Genomic DNA, 13095 nt, shown 5'->3' with positions numbered 1-13095 from the left:
TGGAATTCCAGGTTATGTCAGTAAATTGGGGAGGGAGGCTACCCACCCCCCAACTGGAAGAAAGGCATTACAAAAGAGATCTTATGATTGTTTTTGTTAATTTACTCTTGTTTTGCAAATAGTTAAGTTAATTTATACCCATCAATTTTGTTTTCTAACTATTATCCCATGTATTAAGACTGTGTTTTAAAACACAAGAGTGTTTTGAAAATAAAAATTACTTCCAGAATGAAGGCTGTACGTAAACCTGAGATCAGATGTGATTCTTATTCCATGACTGTTGTCTGAATACCACCTCTGCATTACATTATGGGTTTGGATGTTAAAAGTAAAACATTCATTAACCTTATCGCATTCACCATCATTGTGTACATATATTTAGTGAGCAAAGAAGAAATCGGAATGTTTATGTGACTTGAAAGACCAGAAGAGGCAAACAATTACAGGTTTAAAGATAAGACTCATTTGCCATCAATGTGATAATATGCCTTGGTTTAATAGCCCACAAAGGCTGAGCTTTACTTCTCTTTGAAGATGCTATTCTTTAGCAGAGTTGAAGCATTAAGGAATTAAGCAGTCAGGGATTTACAAATGCAAATCAACACTGTCATCTGCTAAATAGGGTCTTCTGTGATCGCAGGATAATATTATTAGGTGGTTAGGAGCCCACACTTCTTATCACTGAAACCATGGTAACATTTGGCTAGTCCTGAAGTCTCAGTTAGAAAGACAGAAAGTGGAGCCTGTGTCCCCCTCCAGACCTCTAGAGTGCTCTCATGGGTGTGATGACCTGGGCAGGGGTGGGCTCATTCTGGTGGGATGCATCTCTTGAACTGGGAAAACCAACCAGCAATAAATATTAATGTATTCCAAAGGGGCATTTCTTTCTGTCATGTACTAGTGGGTTTTTTGGGGGGGAGGGGTGAAGACTTCTTTTTCTAGCTTTGCTACATTTCAACTCCAGCATCCCAGAACACTGGACTATTGCTTCCAACTGATCTCTCCAAGAACCATTTTCTGAGCAAGGGTAAGCGACAGTTTTAGACTGCAAAAAACCTTTTCCCAAGAGACCTCCACCTCAAATGTGTTCACTATGGACGAGATTAGGAAAGGAAATTACTTCTGGTCCAATTTTCATTCTTGTTTGCTGACACACCGCCTCTCCTTCTGCGGCTGTAATCTGACACACGTTTGGGGAGGAACACCAGACATGCCATCAGCGATCACAGCCCAATACTTCCCAGCTTGATATTCATTACATCTTTATTTATAATAAGCTTAAATACCATATAAAAAGTGGTATCTATCATAGTGGGAAGGAAGATCCCAAGTCATACAACAAACCTATAAAAAATATTCTACAGAAATACTAATGATTTATTTTCTTTAAAGATTCCAAAGTGAGTGCTTAAGAAATATTTGTGAAACGAATGTCACTAAGGACATGTTCTGTCTTTGGGACAGGAAGATCACCTTCCTCCTCCCTCTCTGAGTCCTAGGCACCTCCTAGGTCGAGCAGTTTTGGTGGCCACTGTCAACTTCGTTTCTGCCCAGGATACTCAGGGCTAGATTGACCAGGTGGCATCGACCCACGAGACTTCTGAGCTTTCTCCCGACACAATGGGCACTATACATTATTTAAAACCTGTTTAGCTTTGAGTGATCAGATATCAGGAAAAGGAAAGACAACAACAATTCAATGCAAAATAGGAATTCATCATTTTCAAACTGCATTCCAGCTGCTTGCTTTGCAGAGTGGAGCCCAAATCCATTTTCCACCTTTGGGTCCCTCGATACAACATGTTCTTAAAATAGAATCGGAATTGCAGGAATCTCAAACTACGTGCCTAATCAATTTCTTTTCTTTCCTTTCTAATGAGAAAGTTTAAAGCCAACAAGAAATATTCTATGAAAGGACTAATGATTTGTTTTCCTTAAAGATTCCAGTTGCCCAGTTAGAGAACCACTAACATGTCATTCTGATTTCCCCAAGTCCATTAACAAGCACCCCTCCCTTCTCCTCCCTCTCCCACCTCTCCACTGGTTGTCTGATGACTAAAATAACTGGGTATATTAGAAACAATTCTGTGCAGCTGGGAATGCATGAGGTAGAAGAAGAGGTTAAAAAAAGAGCACAGAAACAAACAAACCCTTCCTCTAGCAACAGAGATGCATTTTCAGCTTATTAGAGAGCTGACTATTGTTCAAAGAACTCCATGTTTAAGTGATGGCTTTTGGATGATTTTTTTTTCCAACAGAAAAAAAATATTGCAGGTCTTTTATCACTGTTTTAATGCAGCTATTCATGAGTGCTCTTGCCAAGAGCTGTACAAAAATCTTCCATGTGGTGTTTTTTTTTTTTTCAATCCTGCCTAAGAAGGAAAAAGTCGACATCAAAGTGCAAGGTTCAGAACTTGAAGAATTGAGTCAACTCAAACTCCACATTCTTTGAAGTCTCCGAGCTTCCTGCCCGCTTATTAAAAAAGACAGGCTAAGAAAAAAATGCTAAATAGTATGAGAAACATAATAAAATAAACTAGAGCTTTTTCAGACTTATGATTCTATGACAAATTTGATTCTGCAAACAAGGAAAGGTAGTTTAAAACATCAGGGTAAATTGACCAACGAGCAGATGCTGCAGTTTCTTTGACTTCCTAAAACTGGTCTTGGTAATCTGAAAAATGCACATAGATGCAGAAAGGACAGAGAGAGGAAGGCCAGGAGCCAAGTTCCCAGTAGTTTGCTAATAACCCACGTCTTCTATGGGGAGATGCTACTACTTGTTAGTGTGTTTTTTTTTTTTTAGAAAGAGGGTCTCACCCTGTTGCCCACTCTGGAGTGCAGTGGCGTCACCACAGAGCACTCCAGTCTTGGCTCAAGTGATCCTCCTGTCTGAGCCTCCCAAGTAGCTGGGACTATAGGCATGTACCACCATGCCTGGCTAATTTTTTTATTGTTTATAGATACTAGGTCTTGCTGTGCTTCCTAGAATGGTCTCAAACCGCTGATGTCAAGCAATCCTCTCGTCTTGGCTTCCCAAAGTGCTGGGATTACAGGTATGAATCTGCCTTGAGACCTGCTGCTATTAAATGAGTGTAAGCAGAACAAAGTCATGGCAAAATTGCTAAGTCCAGTGCAGCTGTGCAAGGCCCAGTTATAGAGAATCAGCTCGTGACAGGAAAGTCAGCCATATCACCTCCACTTTCCCCACAGCCTACCTGTGACACTTCTCTGGATGGACTGCAGTTTGCTTCACCTCCGGCCCCTCCCTATGTCAGCAGAAAGAGGGGGAATAAGGAAATTCCCTGTTATGCCCTACAGTGCTTTCCAAAGCAGCAGCCCCATCCATGCACATGGAATGAGGCAGAGTAGAACCAAAGCACAGCATTCACGGACCCAACACCAGCAACTACAAAAGGCTGACACCAGCATGGGAGTGAGGATGAATGAACACCCTGCTTCATGCAAGAACGTGCCATGTCTAATGGACACTGTCCAGGTGGTTTGCTTCTCCCTGGAAAATCCATCAGTCCATAATGAACTGGAGGCCTGGAAAGCCCCAAGGAAGTGCGGGATTCCAGGAGGAGTTAGGACCTGTGTCTCAACACTGATACTAACTCACTACGAGGAAACCCACATGGACTTAGACCAGGAATAAATTCCCTAACTGGAAGGACGCTAGTCAACATTGAACAAAGAGAGGGGGAAAGAACAATATCAATCAGGTTAACAAGAAGAAGAAAATAAACAAATAGATATTTTGGTTTAGTTGCAAAATACAGATTCTTATGAAATGGGAATGACTTGTTTCAAAGATGGAGCTGAGCTATTACAGAATCAGAGGACAAGATGCAATCTTGAGAAACCACCAGAGAGAGCCTCCTTGCATTCAGGTATGACCATGTACACATTTTCCTAGATCAGTTAATGATGCTGGTATAGGACTACACTGATGTCTCACCATAGCTTTTAAAGTTAGTATGAAAACTTACCTTTTCAACAGCAAATGTTCTTATCACATATTCTGCCAGTAGTTCAGTTTCTATTAGGGTAACTTTAATGTCTTTATATATCTCTGTGTCATCTGGCCAGTATTTGCAGCATTTGACCTTTAGAAAACAGAAAGGGAAATTGTGGGTTTAGAGTTAGGTTTTTTTTTTTTTTTAGTTCCTCTAGTAATGGGTTGCACTATGATTTATAGGATATAATTTGCATGCAAAAATAAAAACAAAGGTAATGGTATACACAAGAGCAAGGTCTTTTTTTCCCTCCTTTTCTTCTTCTTTTTTTTAGATCACCTAGGTTTCTCAGAACAAAACAAAATTTGAGTTATGGCAAAGATGAAGTCTAGGAAAATGATCTAAAGTTAACAAGATGCATTTATGCTACAAATATCTGAGGCACAGTAACCATTCATTTCCTGTGTATCTCTACGCAGGGAATGGCCTAGAAAAATAAACTATGAAAGGAATTTTGCAGTATTTTAGTTTCCCTGAATTTTAGTCCTTTCTGAACTTCCTTCTAGTTTCTAAAATTGAAAATTTTGGAGGAATGAGCAGAAAATCAGAATAAACATTAAAGATCAGTTATTTTTTCGGCATGAAGGAAGTAGCTTTGTGATTTTCCCCAGTTAGAACCACAGATTCACAGATTCATTTTAATGTAAGTAAATTCATTAAACAAAATTTCTTTTTTTTTTTTTTTTTGAGACAGAGCCTCAAGCTCTGGGTAGAGTGCTATAGCATCGCAGCTCACAGCAACCTCCAACTCCTGGGCTCAAGCAAGTCTCCTGCCTCAGGAGACTGGGACCACAGGCACCCCCCACAACGCCTAGCTATTTTTTGGTTGCAGCCTTCATTGTTGTTTGGCGGGGGCCCGGGTTGGATTTGAACACGCCACCTTAGGTGTATGTGGTTGGCGCCTTAGCTACTTGAGCCACATATGAACCACATATGAGCCACATATGAACACTATCTTTCCATATTGTCTGAAGCCTCTAACCTAAGGATTTTTTTGGATAGAGGAAATTTGTTACACTTGGCTCCTACTTGCAATTTTTTTTTTTTTAATTGAGTGGCTCATCCAGACATCCGTGAAAGTTTGGGATGAGAAGTGAGCAGGATCACAGGCAGGGCAAGGACATGGGGACATTTCCAGCCTCTGCTCTTAAGACTTTTCTGCCTCTCTGGAATTCCTGGTAGCTTTATCCACTTCTGTCCCTGCCCCTCCATTGACCAGTTTCTATTCTATAACTCTAGCCATACTTCTCCTTGTGTTGAATCTATTTTTTTCTTGTTTTTCTTTTGTCGTTGTTTAGGGTCTCATTCTGTCACCCAGGCTGGAGTATAGCAGCCTGATCAAAGCTCACTATAGCCTTGTACTCTTGGGCTCAAGAGATCCACCTGTCTCAGCTCCTGAGCAGCTGGGACTATAGGTCTGTTACACCATATCCTGTTATTTTTTAAATTGTTTTGTAGAGATGCTGTATTGTCCAGGCTGGTCTCCAACTCCTATCCTCAAGCCATCCTCCTGCCTCAACTGCTTGAAATGCTGGGCCTATAGGCGTGGGCCACCACATACAACCTGAATTTGCTTACTACCTTCTTTTCATGGGGCATTACCTTGGAGGCACTGCCAGCACCTCAAAGGCACTATGTCCAAAAGACAACTCTCTGTTCCACATTCACTCTTCCTGATATCCTATGTTAATGCTATGGTTTCCTACAGAGATCTTCTCAATCACCCAGGCTCAGAAAGTAGTGATTTCTTCTCTAAAACACAACCAACTGCCAAATCTAGGAATGTCTTTGAAATAGCTCTCAACTATGTTTTCTAAGTTTTCCATCCCTCTGCCACATCCTAGTTCAGGCCCTCATTTCTTTCTGAATGGGTAGTCTATATACCCCAATACTGGAAAAACCCTTCCACAGGGTAATCCCAGTGCCACTGGCTTGTTTTGCTCAAGCATCTTCTATTTCCAACTACTGTCTGTGAAATAAAATAGAAATTCTTTGGCCTGGCATGTAAGGACTTTTTTATTTTATATGGCAACAGCAAGCATTTCCAGCCTTATTTTTTACAGCTCTCCTTTCTACCCACATAGATTTTATGTCCAGGACAGGTGTTAGCCCTAATCCCCAAACATACCCTATGATCCAAACTCCTACTCATGCCATTCTTCCTGTTTAGAATGTTCTCCTCCTACTCATTTTTTCCTAGTTGAATTTTTTCCCCATTCTTCAAAGTATACTCTGAAATGCAGCAGCCCTCCTCAGTCTCCTGTGTAGATGTGAACTCTCTCTCTGTTGCCCTGATGAAGTGTGCTTGTTCAGAGCCTGATGTGACACCCTTCTTACTGCTTGATATTTCCTTATATCTGCACCCCCCAAAACACCTGGTGATTGTGTCTTGTACACGCTGAATGTGCAATAAATACTATAAAACTGAATTTCAAGGAGAAAGTCACAGGATCAGTGGAGAAGGAAAATCCCAGACTAGTAGAGAAGTTTACAAAAAGAAATATGAGCAGAGAAGATGTGCTCATGCCAGCCTCCTGCAGTGCATTAATGTTTCCAGCGTGGTGTGTGGCTGGGCATTACTGCAGCTGCTACTTTAGGAGACTTTCTGGTAGTCCATTCAGGGCAATTCTAGGCGAGCCTCATTACCTTTACTTGGCAGGATGTAAACCAGACTAATACGAGGAGTTGGAGATTCAGTTGAGCATGGGACAATGGTTCCCACCCTTATGAAGTTCGTAGACTCCTTTGGGAATCTTTCTTTTTTTTTTTGTCATGGGAACATTATCTGTGGCTTTATAAAGGTCTTATCTATAATAGTTCAGAAATTTACATCATGGACACCTGTGTGGCATCTCAAATATCCCAGAGTAATAGACCTATAATTTCTCCTTTCCATGATGTGAAGTCAGTCTGAGCAGATCCTGTGGAGACGTCTAACTGGACCCATTTATGGACTGTCCGCACTATACTTCCACAATGCTGATCATGAAGCTGCATACAGGGAAATACTGTATTCACCTCTATATTGGGGTGACTTGCTTTTATGTTTTAGTGACTTCAATTATGCACACAGATGGTAGTGGATAGATATGAAACTACAATATACAGCATATATGTGCCTTTTAAGAATAATTCTCAACAGAATGAATGCACAGTTTAAGATTTCATATATTTCTCTGAAAATTATAACTGAACAAAACACAAACACACACCTGCAGCCTTATGTTACAACACGTTTGTCTTAGGCGGTAAAAATACCTTACCCAAATGTATCTTAATGAAAGTGAATTTACTAACTACAGGATGCCAATGGTCACAGGCCTTGTGTGGTCACTGTTCTGAGTCTCCTTTACTCTCACCACCCTTGAATTTGCACCATGAGTGTGGAGTGCTTTAATGCCTTGAAATCAGGGAAAACAGAGGCCCTCTGCAGGTAGTTAAAGGCTCAGTTTCTTTTGGGGGTTATTGAGAGAGGCACTCCCAGCTCCGTGGGGCGAGTCCCATAAGGTCCTATCCTAAACCCGCGGGCCTGATGCCTCGGGCGCCCCCGCGTGGCTGGCTGAGTTCAGCGCACTCTGGCCCAACAAGTGCTGCCCCCAGCGAGGGAGCAGTCACAAGAGCCCAGGGTCATGGTCTGCTCTCCGTGGCAGGGCACAGTGCTAAATCCGCTCCCCTTGGATGCCTCTCCCTCCCACTATGCTGGGATTAGGAGGAAGGAAATGGGGCTGCCTCCTTCCAGAATGCGTGCAGGGCACCTGGCTGGGTGGCCCTGCAGAGGCGGAGGAGCCATTTCCAATCCAAACCTTCCCATCTCATCTCCCAGAATATCCTGAAATGGTTTGCCACATCTGTTTTCAGCCTACTAAAAACCATTCTGAATTGGGTTTCTTTTAGTATCTTTTTAACTGCTTGGACTTGTGTCAAGTTATTATTTTGCATAAAAAAGTGGGGGGGAAGAAAGTATGCTTTTCTCTCTTTGGATGAAGGCTTTCCAAGTCCGGAGAGTCTGGGAATCAGTGCCTTCTGTCCCTCAGGTCTGCGCTCAGAGATGCCAAAACCGTTGGTTTTGAGGCGCCTGTTGGAGAACAGGAAGCATCTTGGCTCTTGCCATGAGCGTGGCCCTGCCGTTCCTGCAGCCCTGCCACCTGCACGTGCCTCCCACGCACGTATCCTAATCACGAAAAGCAACAGCCTCCAGCCCAGAAAGCGATCAGGATCGGCTAATTACCCCAGAGCCCCAGTGCTGGTTCTACCAGGCCATCAATCAAGCAAACAGTGCAAGCTGCTGCCTGCTGGTGGCCGCCCGAGGGCAGTGGGAATAGATGATGTGGTCTCTGCTCCAAAGGGGTGATCTTTGTTGGCTTTAAAATTCAAAAACATGAAACAGCACAGAAAGCGATATAAGGCCAGGATTCTAACTTCCCTTTGTGGGGGGAGGGGGGACAAACATCTTTGGGGCAAGTCACTTTTAACCAGTGGCCCAGATGGTCCCCACACACTGAAGTCAGAGGATAGGTGGGGGGCTAGAGCCCCAGCTCCTCATGGTGGCAGCACATCAATGTGACCTTCAGAGCATCCTGACATTGCTATAGCAATGGTTCTCAAACTGAAGCAGGCATTAGATTCCTTGGAAGGATTCTGCACAAATTCAGCAGGTCAGAATTTGTGGGCTCAAAAGTGTACATTTGTAACAAACTCCCAGGTGCTGCTGGTCTGTGAACCACTCTGAGTAACAAGGATTTGAGTCTGCCTGGGCCAGGGTGCTGTTATGAGTGTGGAGAGGTCACCTTCAGGCATTTCATCTGTAAAGAGGGGACAGTTATGGTTCCCATGGCAGAGTGTGCTAAGAGCTAGTCAGCTGTTTCCAAATTTGCCTGAATGTTGGAGTCTCTTAGTTCCTGGGAGGGAGATCTTAATAAATTCCAAAGCCCAGGCCACACTCCAGGTCAATGCAATCATGATTTCTGGGGTGGGGCAGAGGCATCAGTAGTTTCTTGAAGCTCCCCAGGCAATTGCAAAGTGCAGAAGAGTTTAGAACCCCTGCATTAATTGATGGGATGTGATGACAACATTTGGCTATGTGCCCAGTGCATTATAAATGCCCCCTCAAGTGGAAATTCTTATTATTAAGGGATAATCTTGTCTTCTGGACTTGCTATGGTCTATGGTCCCAAACCCTCAGTCTGTGGCCTGTCAGGAACCAGGCTGCCCAGCAGGAGGTGAGCAGAGGGTAAGTGAGCAAAACTTTCTCTGTATTCAGAGTCGCTCCCCATTGCTCATGTCACTGCCTGAGCTCCGTCTCCGGTCAGCTCAGTGGCCACCTTAGACTCTCACAGGAGTGCAAATCCTACTGTAAACTGCACACGTAGAGATGTAGGCTCTCTACGTGCATGCCCCACGAGAATCCAGTGCCTGATGATCTCAGGTGGCGCTGAGCTGAGGTGATGGTGGCTAGTATTGGGGAGCAGCTGCAAATCGATTATCACTAGCAGAGAGGTTTGCCCTCACAGAGAGCTCAGCAATCAATCGCTTGCAGACTCAAAACAAAAGCAGTCTCCCTGTCCCTGGTTTCTGGTGCCAAAACTGTTGGGGACCACTGTTCCAGGTGACTACAGGGGCTCAGAGGGCCAGAACCCCATGAATGATCTACAGAAGGGAGGCAGGGCTTCCTGGAGCAGGGACACGAGCTGAGCATTGACAAGGTTTGTGGTGGGGGAGGGGGGAGGAGGCAGAGGGAGACCCCCTTTCTGCCTTTACGCCTACGTCCCTCAACCTGTTGTGAGGACTGAGAGGATTAAGGAAAGAGCCCATTACTGTGCTTTGATTATCTCCCAACAGAAGTCAGGAAATAGCATTGGTGTTTGGGGGGAGAAGATTCAAATCAAACAGAAAGAACTCTGAGGAATCCCAGAGACAGCTTCCAGTCATTTCAGCTCGTGGCAACTGCCATCCACAGAGCCTCTACTTTGAGCTGGACGAACTAGATGGTTTGTGCAGTGCCCTAGGTAGGGGACGTGACCTGCCTGAGAGAAGAGAGCCAGCAAGTGTCTCAGTCCTTCCCATCATTCCTACTTCCTCATGCTCTGAAATGAAGACGCAAAAGGACGACTTAGGGAAGATGAGCGGCTTGCTTTGGGCAATAAATTGGATGGCGGTGAAGGAGAGTCTGGAACCAGGCTCTGACTGTAGCTGCACGGCCCTTGGGGAGGTTGGAATTTGAGGTGTACTTTACTTCCCTCGGTCCTATAAAGGGGCCTGGCTTCTGGGACAGCAACCAAATAGGAAGCCTTGAAATGGTTTTAGCTGCTTTGTCTTTGGGGAGGGGCAGAAGAGGAGACAGGAGTCGAAGGCTGGGGAAAGCAGAACAGGTTGCATACCCTGAGCCCTTCATCAAACCTTTGTCCCTGACCACAAGCTGCTACATGTCTGCTGCTGCCTCGTAAACACCAAATCTCCGGGTTGACAGGAGGGAGCGTGGGGCAGAATGGAAAGGCCGTTCATGTGCACGTGCTTGGGCACAAGGACTCATTTTTGCTAAGTCGGGGGCACCACAGTGTGATCTAATATATACAACTTTAAAGGGGTGGAAGATAGGAAAAAGGAAAGGACAGCTGTTAAATTTTGACTTGTCAAGAGTTTTCAGGAGACTCCTTTTTCTGTTTGTTTTGCTTTATTTTGAAAGAGACTTGCAAAGAGAGTGACCACACTTTTATTCCTAGTGGTGTCGGGGCCTGCTGTGCACAGCTTTGACGAGATAGTGGACGGTGAGCAGGAAAGCTCACACAGCCCGGCCAAGACACGCTGCTGCCAGGTGTGTTTCCAAGAAAACACATTTATGGCATCCAAAAAGAATTTTTTTTCAAAAGTCACACAGGAACCAAAAATTCTCTTATTTATCTTTCTGGTTGGACCCTGGGATATTCCAGGTAAGCCTGTTTTACTGCTGGGGTCAGTTGCTGGGTAATTCCTGGCATGACCAGGTGGCTTTTGTTTATGCTATAGAACTTAAGAGTACTCAGCTCATCTCGCCAGGCTCACATTCCCACACACTCCATGGATCCTGTGCCTGCACAAATAGCCTTTTCAGTCAGCTAAAATCTTTCTTTTGGTGAGATGTGATCCTTTTTTTTCTGAGCAAACAGCAGACTTTGTGCTACTTAGTACAATATGTGAAGGAAAGCTGGAGTGACACTGGCGATTGTTTGGAAATATATCACACCAAAGTAAACTACAGGTAAATCTAGGTAAAATATCGAATAACAAGATAATAAATTGAAGCACATGGCTTAAGTCAAGTCATTTGAATGAAGTTTATACGTTTTTTAGGCGATAATTGACTGAGCATGCATGATCAAAAATAATTCCAACCAGTAGACTCCCATGCCTAGGGGAAACCGGACCCGAAAGAGTTAAATACCCCAGACATGCAGACAGCACTGGTGTCGGCATGACAGAGCCAGGTGGACAGGCATTTGCTTTTTCTAACTTATGCTTTGGAGCAAGTGATTGCCTCAGTTTCTCATACGTATTATGGGATGGTATCACTGATTTCTTAGGGAGGGTGTGAAGACTAAATGGGATAAAATATTTACATAAAGGTTTTGTGTAAGTATCTGGCTGGGGGCCTCGCTGGGGCAACCTTCTTGAAGACTGTGTCAACACTGGCACTAAATCAAGAACTACTGGAGATCTGGATGGTCTGAGTTTGGGAAAATAACTTCACATCCTGAGTAAATCCCTCTTTTGTGCTTTTATACTCCTGGTTTTCTATCTGGTTTTACCATTGCACCTATTATTAATTATCACTTAATGGGTATACAGCACTTATAATAAGCACAAACTCACACCCGTCCCCATAACACAGGTTTTCATCGGCTGTAAGGAAACATGCAGCCTGATGCCTCTTGTGGAACTTTAGGTGTCATCTTAACAAACCACATGAGAAATCTGTCTTGTTACTTTCTTATCACTTTGGATGAGAACATGATCAGAAAGTGACACCACTGAAGCTGCAGCCAGGCTTTCAGGAGACAGCCATTCTTCAGACTGATAGTTCCCACCTTACTCAGAAGATTAGGCTTTGACATTGAGCCATTCTCCAAATTTAAGTCCTTCTTTCAAGAAGGGAGATTTGCCACCATCAAGTACAGTAGAAAGACTCTGCTGCATACTCTATAAAGATCCTGAAATGAGGATTTCATAAGTCTCTTGTGCAATAACCATGTTATTAGAATACGTATAGATGCCTCAATGTCCAACAGAGAGGAAATTTCTTATAGTGATACATGATATAACTGCTGAGAAGAGAAATCCATATTTTCTCTTTAGTCTTCATATGTGTCAGGGTCACTGTGTTGACCTGAGACCTTGTGTGTGTCACAAAGCTGTTCCAGCTCTCTGTATCCTCGTGTGCCAAAGAAGATACTAGATTACACACTGGTTAAGATGATTCCAACTCCCCAAATCATCTGGTAACATGTCTCCCATCCTAATTTTGTGGGATGCGTATTATCCCTATTTTACAAATACACAAAGGGTGCCAAAGAAAGGTACACAGATTTTAAGAAAAAAGTTATATTAAAATTATAATAGTATATACCAATAACACCTATAATCTTGTATCTCTTATAATTGGACAAGTAAATATGACTTGAGTATTACAATTTTAATGCAGTTTTTTCCTTTCTTAAAATGTGTATACCTTTTTTGGTGCCCTCTGTGTATTATTTTAAATTGCATAGGAACGTCATGGACACCCTGTATAATGTGAGATTGGGAGAGGTAAGTGACAGACTTGGAAGATGTAAAGGATCAACATGTGGCAAAGGCTGTGTTGGAGCTCAGGGCTGTGGCATCCAGGCTGCTCTGCCAGTCATCCCGGCAGCCCCAAGAGCCTGTGACGAGCAGAGCTCAGTCCAGGGATTGCTGAGGATACCGACAAGAAGGAGATCTGACCCTGACACTCAAGAAGAGACAGATGCGCCAATCACAAAGCTAATAACAAAGTGCACTCAAGGCAGAGTGAGGGCAGCTTAGTGGACAGGAGCACGTTCAAAGCTCACTCAAGGCAGAGTGA

The 13095-nt window shown here is 43.6% G+C and overlaps 1 protein-coding gene across 1 annotated transcript in view; it reads right to left on the bottom strand.

Moving 5' to 3' along the window:
• The window catches only part of PTPRM (protein tyrosine phosphatase, receptor type M), a 562994-nt gene that overhangs the window by 47887 nt on the left and 502012 nt on the right, over window positions 1-13095 (bottom strand). The window contains exon 21 of the mRNA XM_012812183.2: window positions 3993-4109. Within this exon, the coding sequence (XP_012667637.2) occupies window positions 3993-4109 (117 nt within the window). The remainder of the gene's footprint in view (window positions 1-3992; window positions 4110-13095) is intronic.

The sequence above is a fragment of the Otolemur garnettii genome, unplaced genomic scaffold, assembly GCF_000181295.1.
Source record: "Otolemur garnettii isolate 467f Iridium unplaced genomic scaffold, OtoGar3 scaffold00193, whole genome shotgun sequence".
Lineage (NCBI taxonomy): Eukaryota > Metazoa > Chordata > Mammalia > Primates > Galagidae > Otolemur > Otolemur garnettii.
This window is presented reverse-complemented; position numbering and strand designations above follow the sequence as displayed.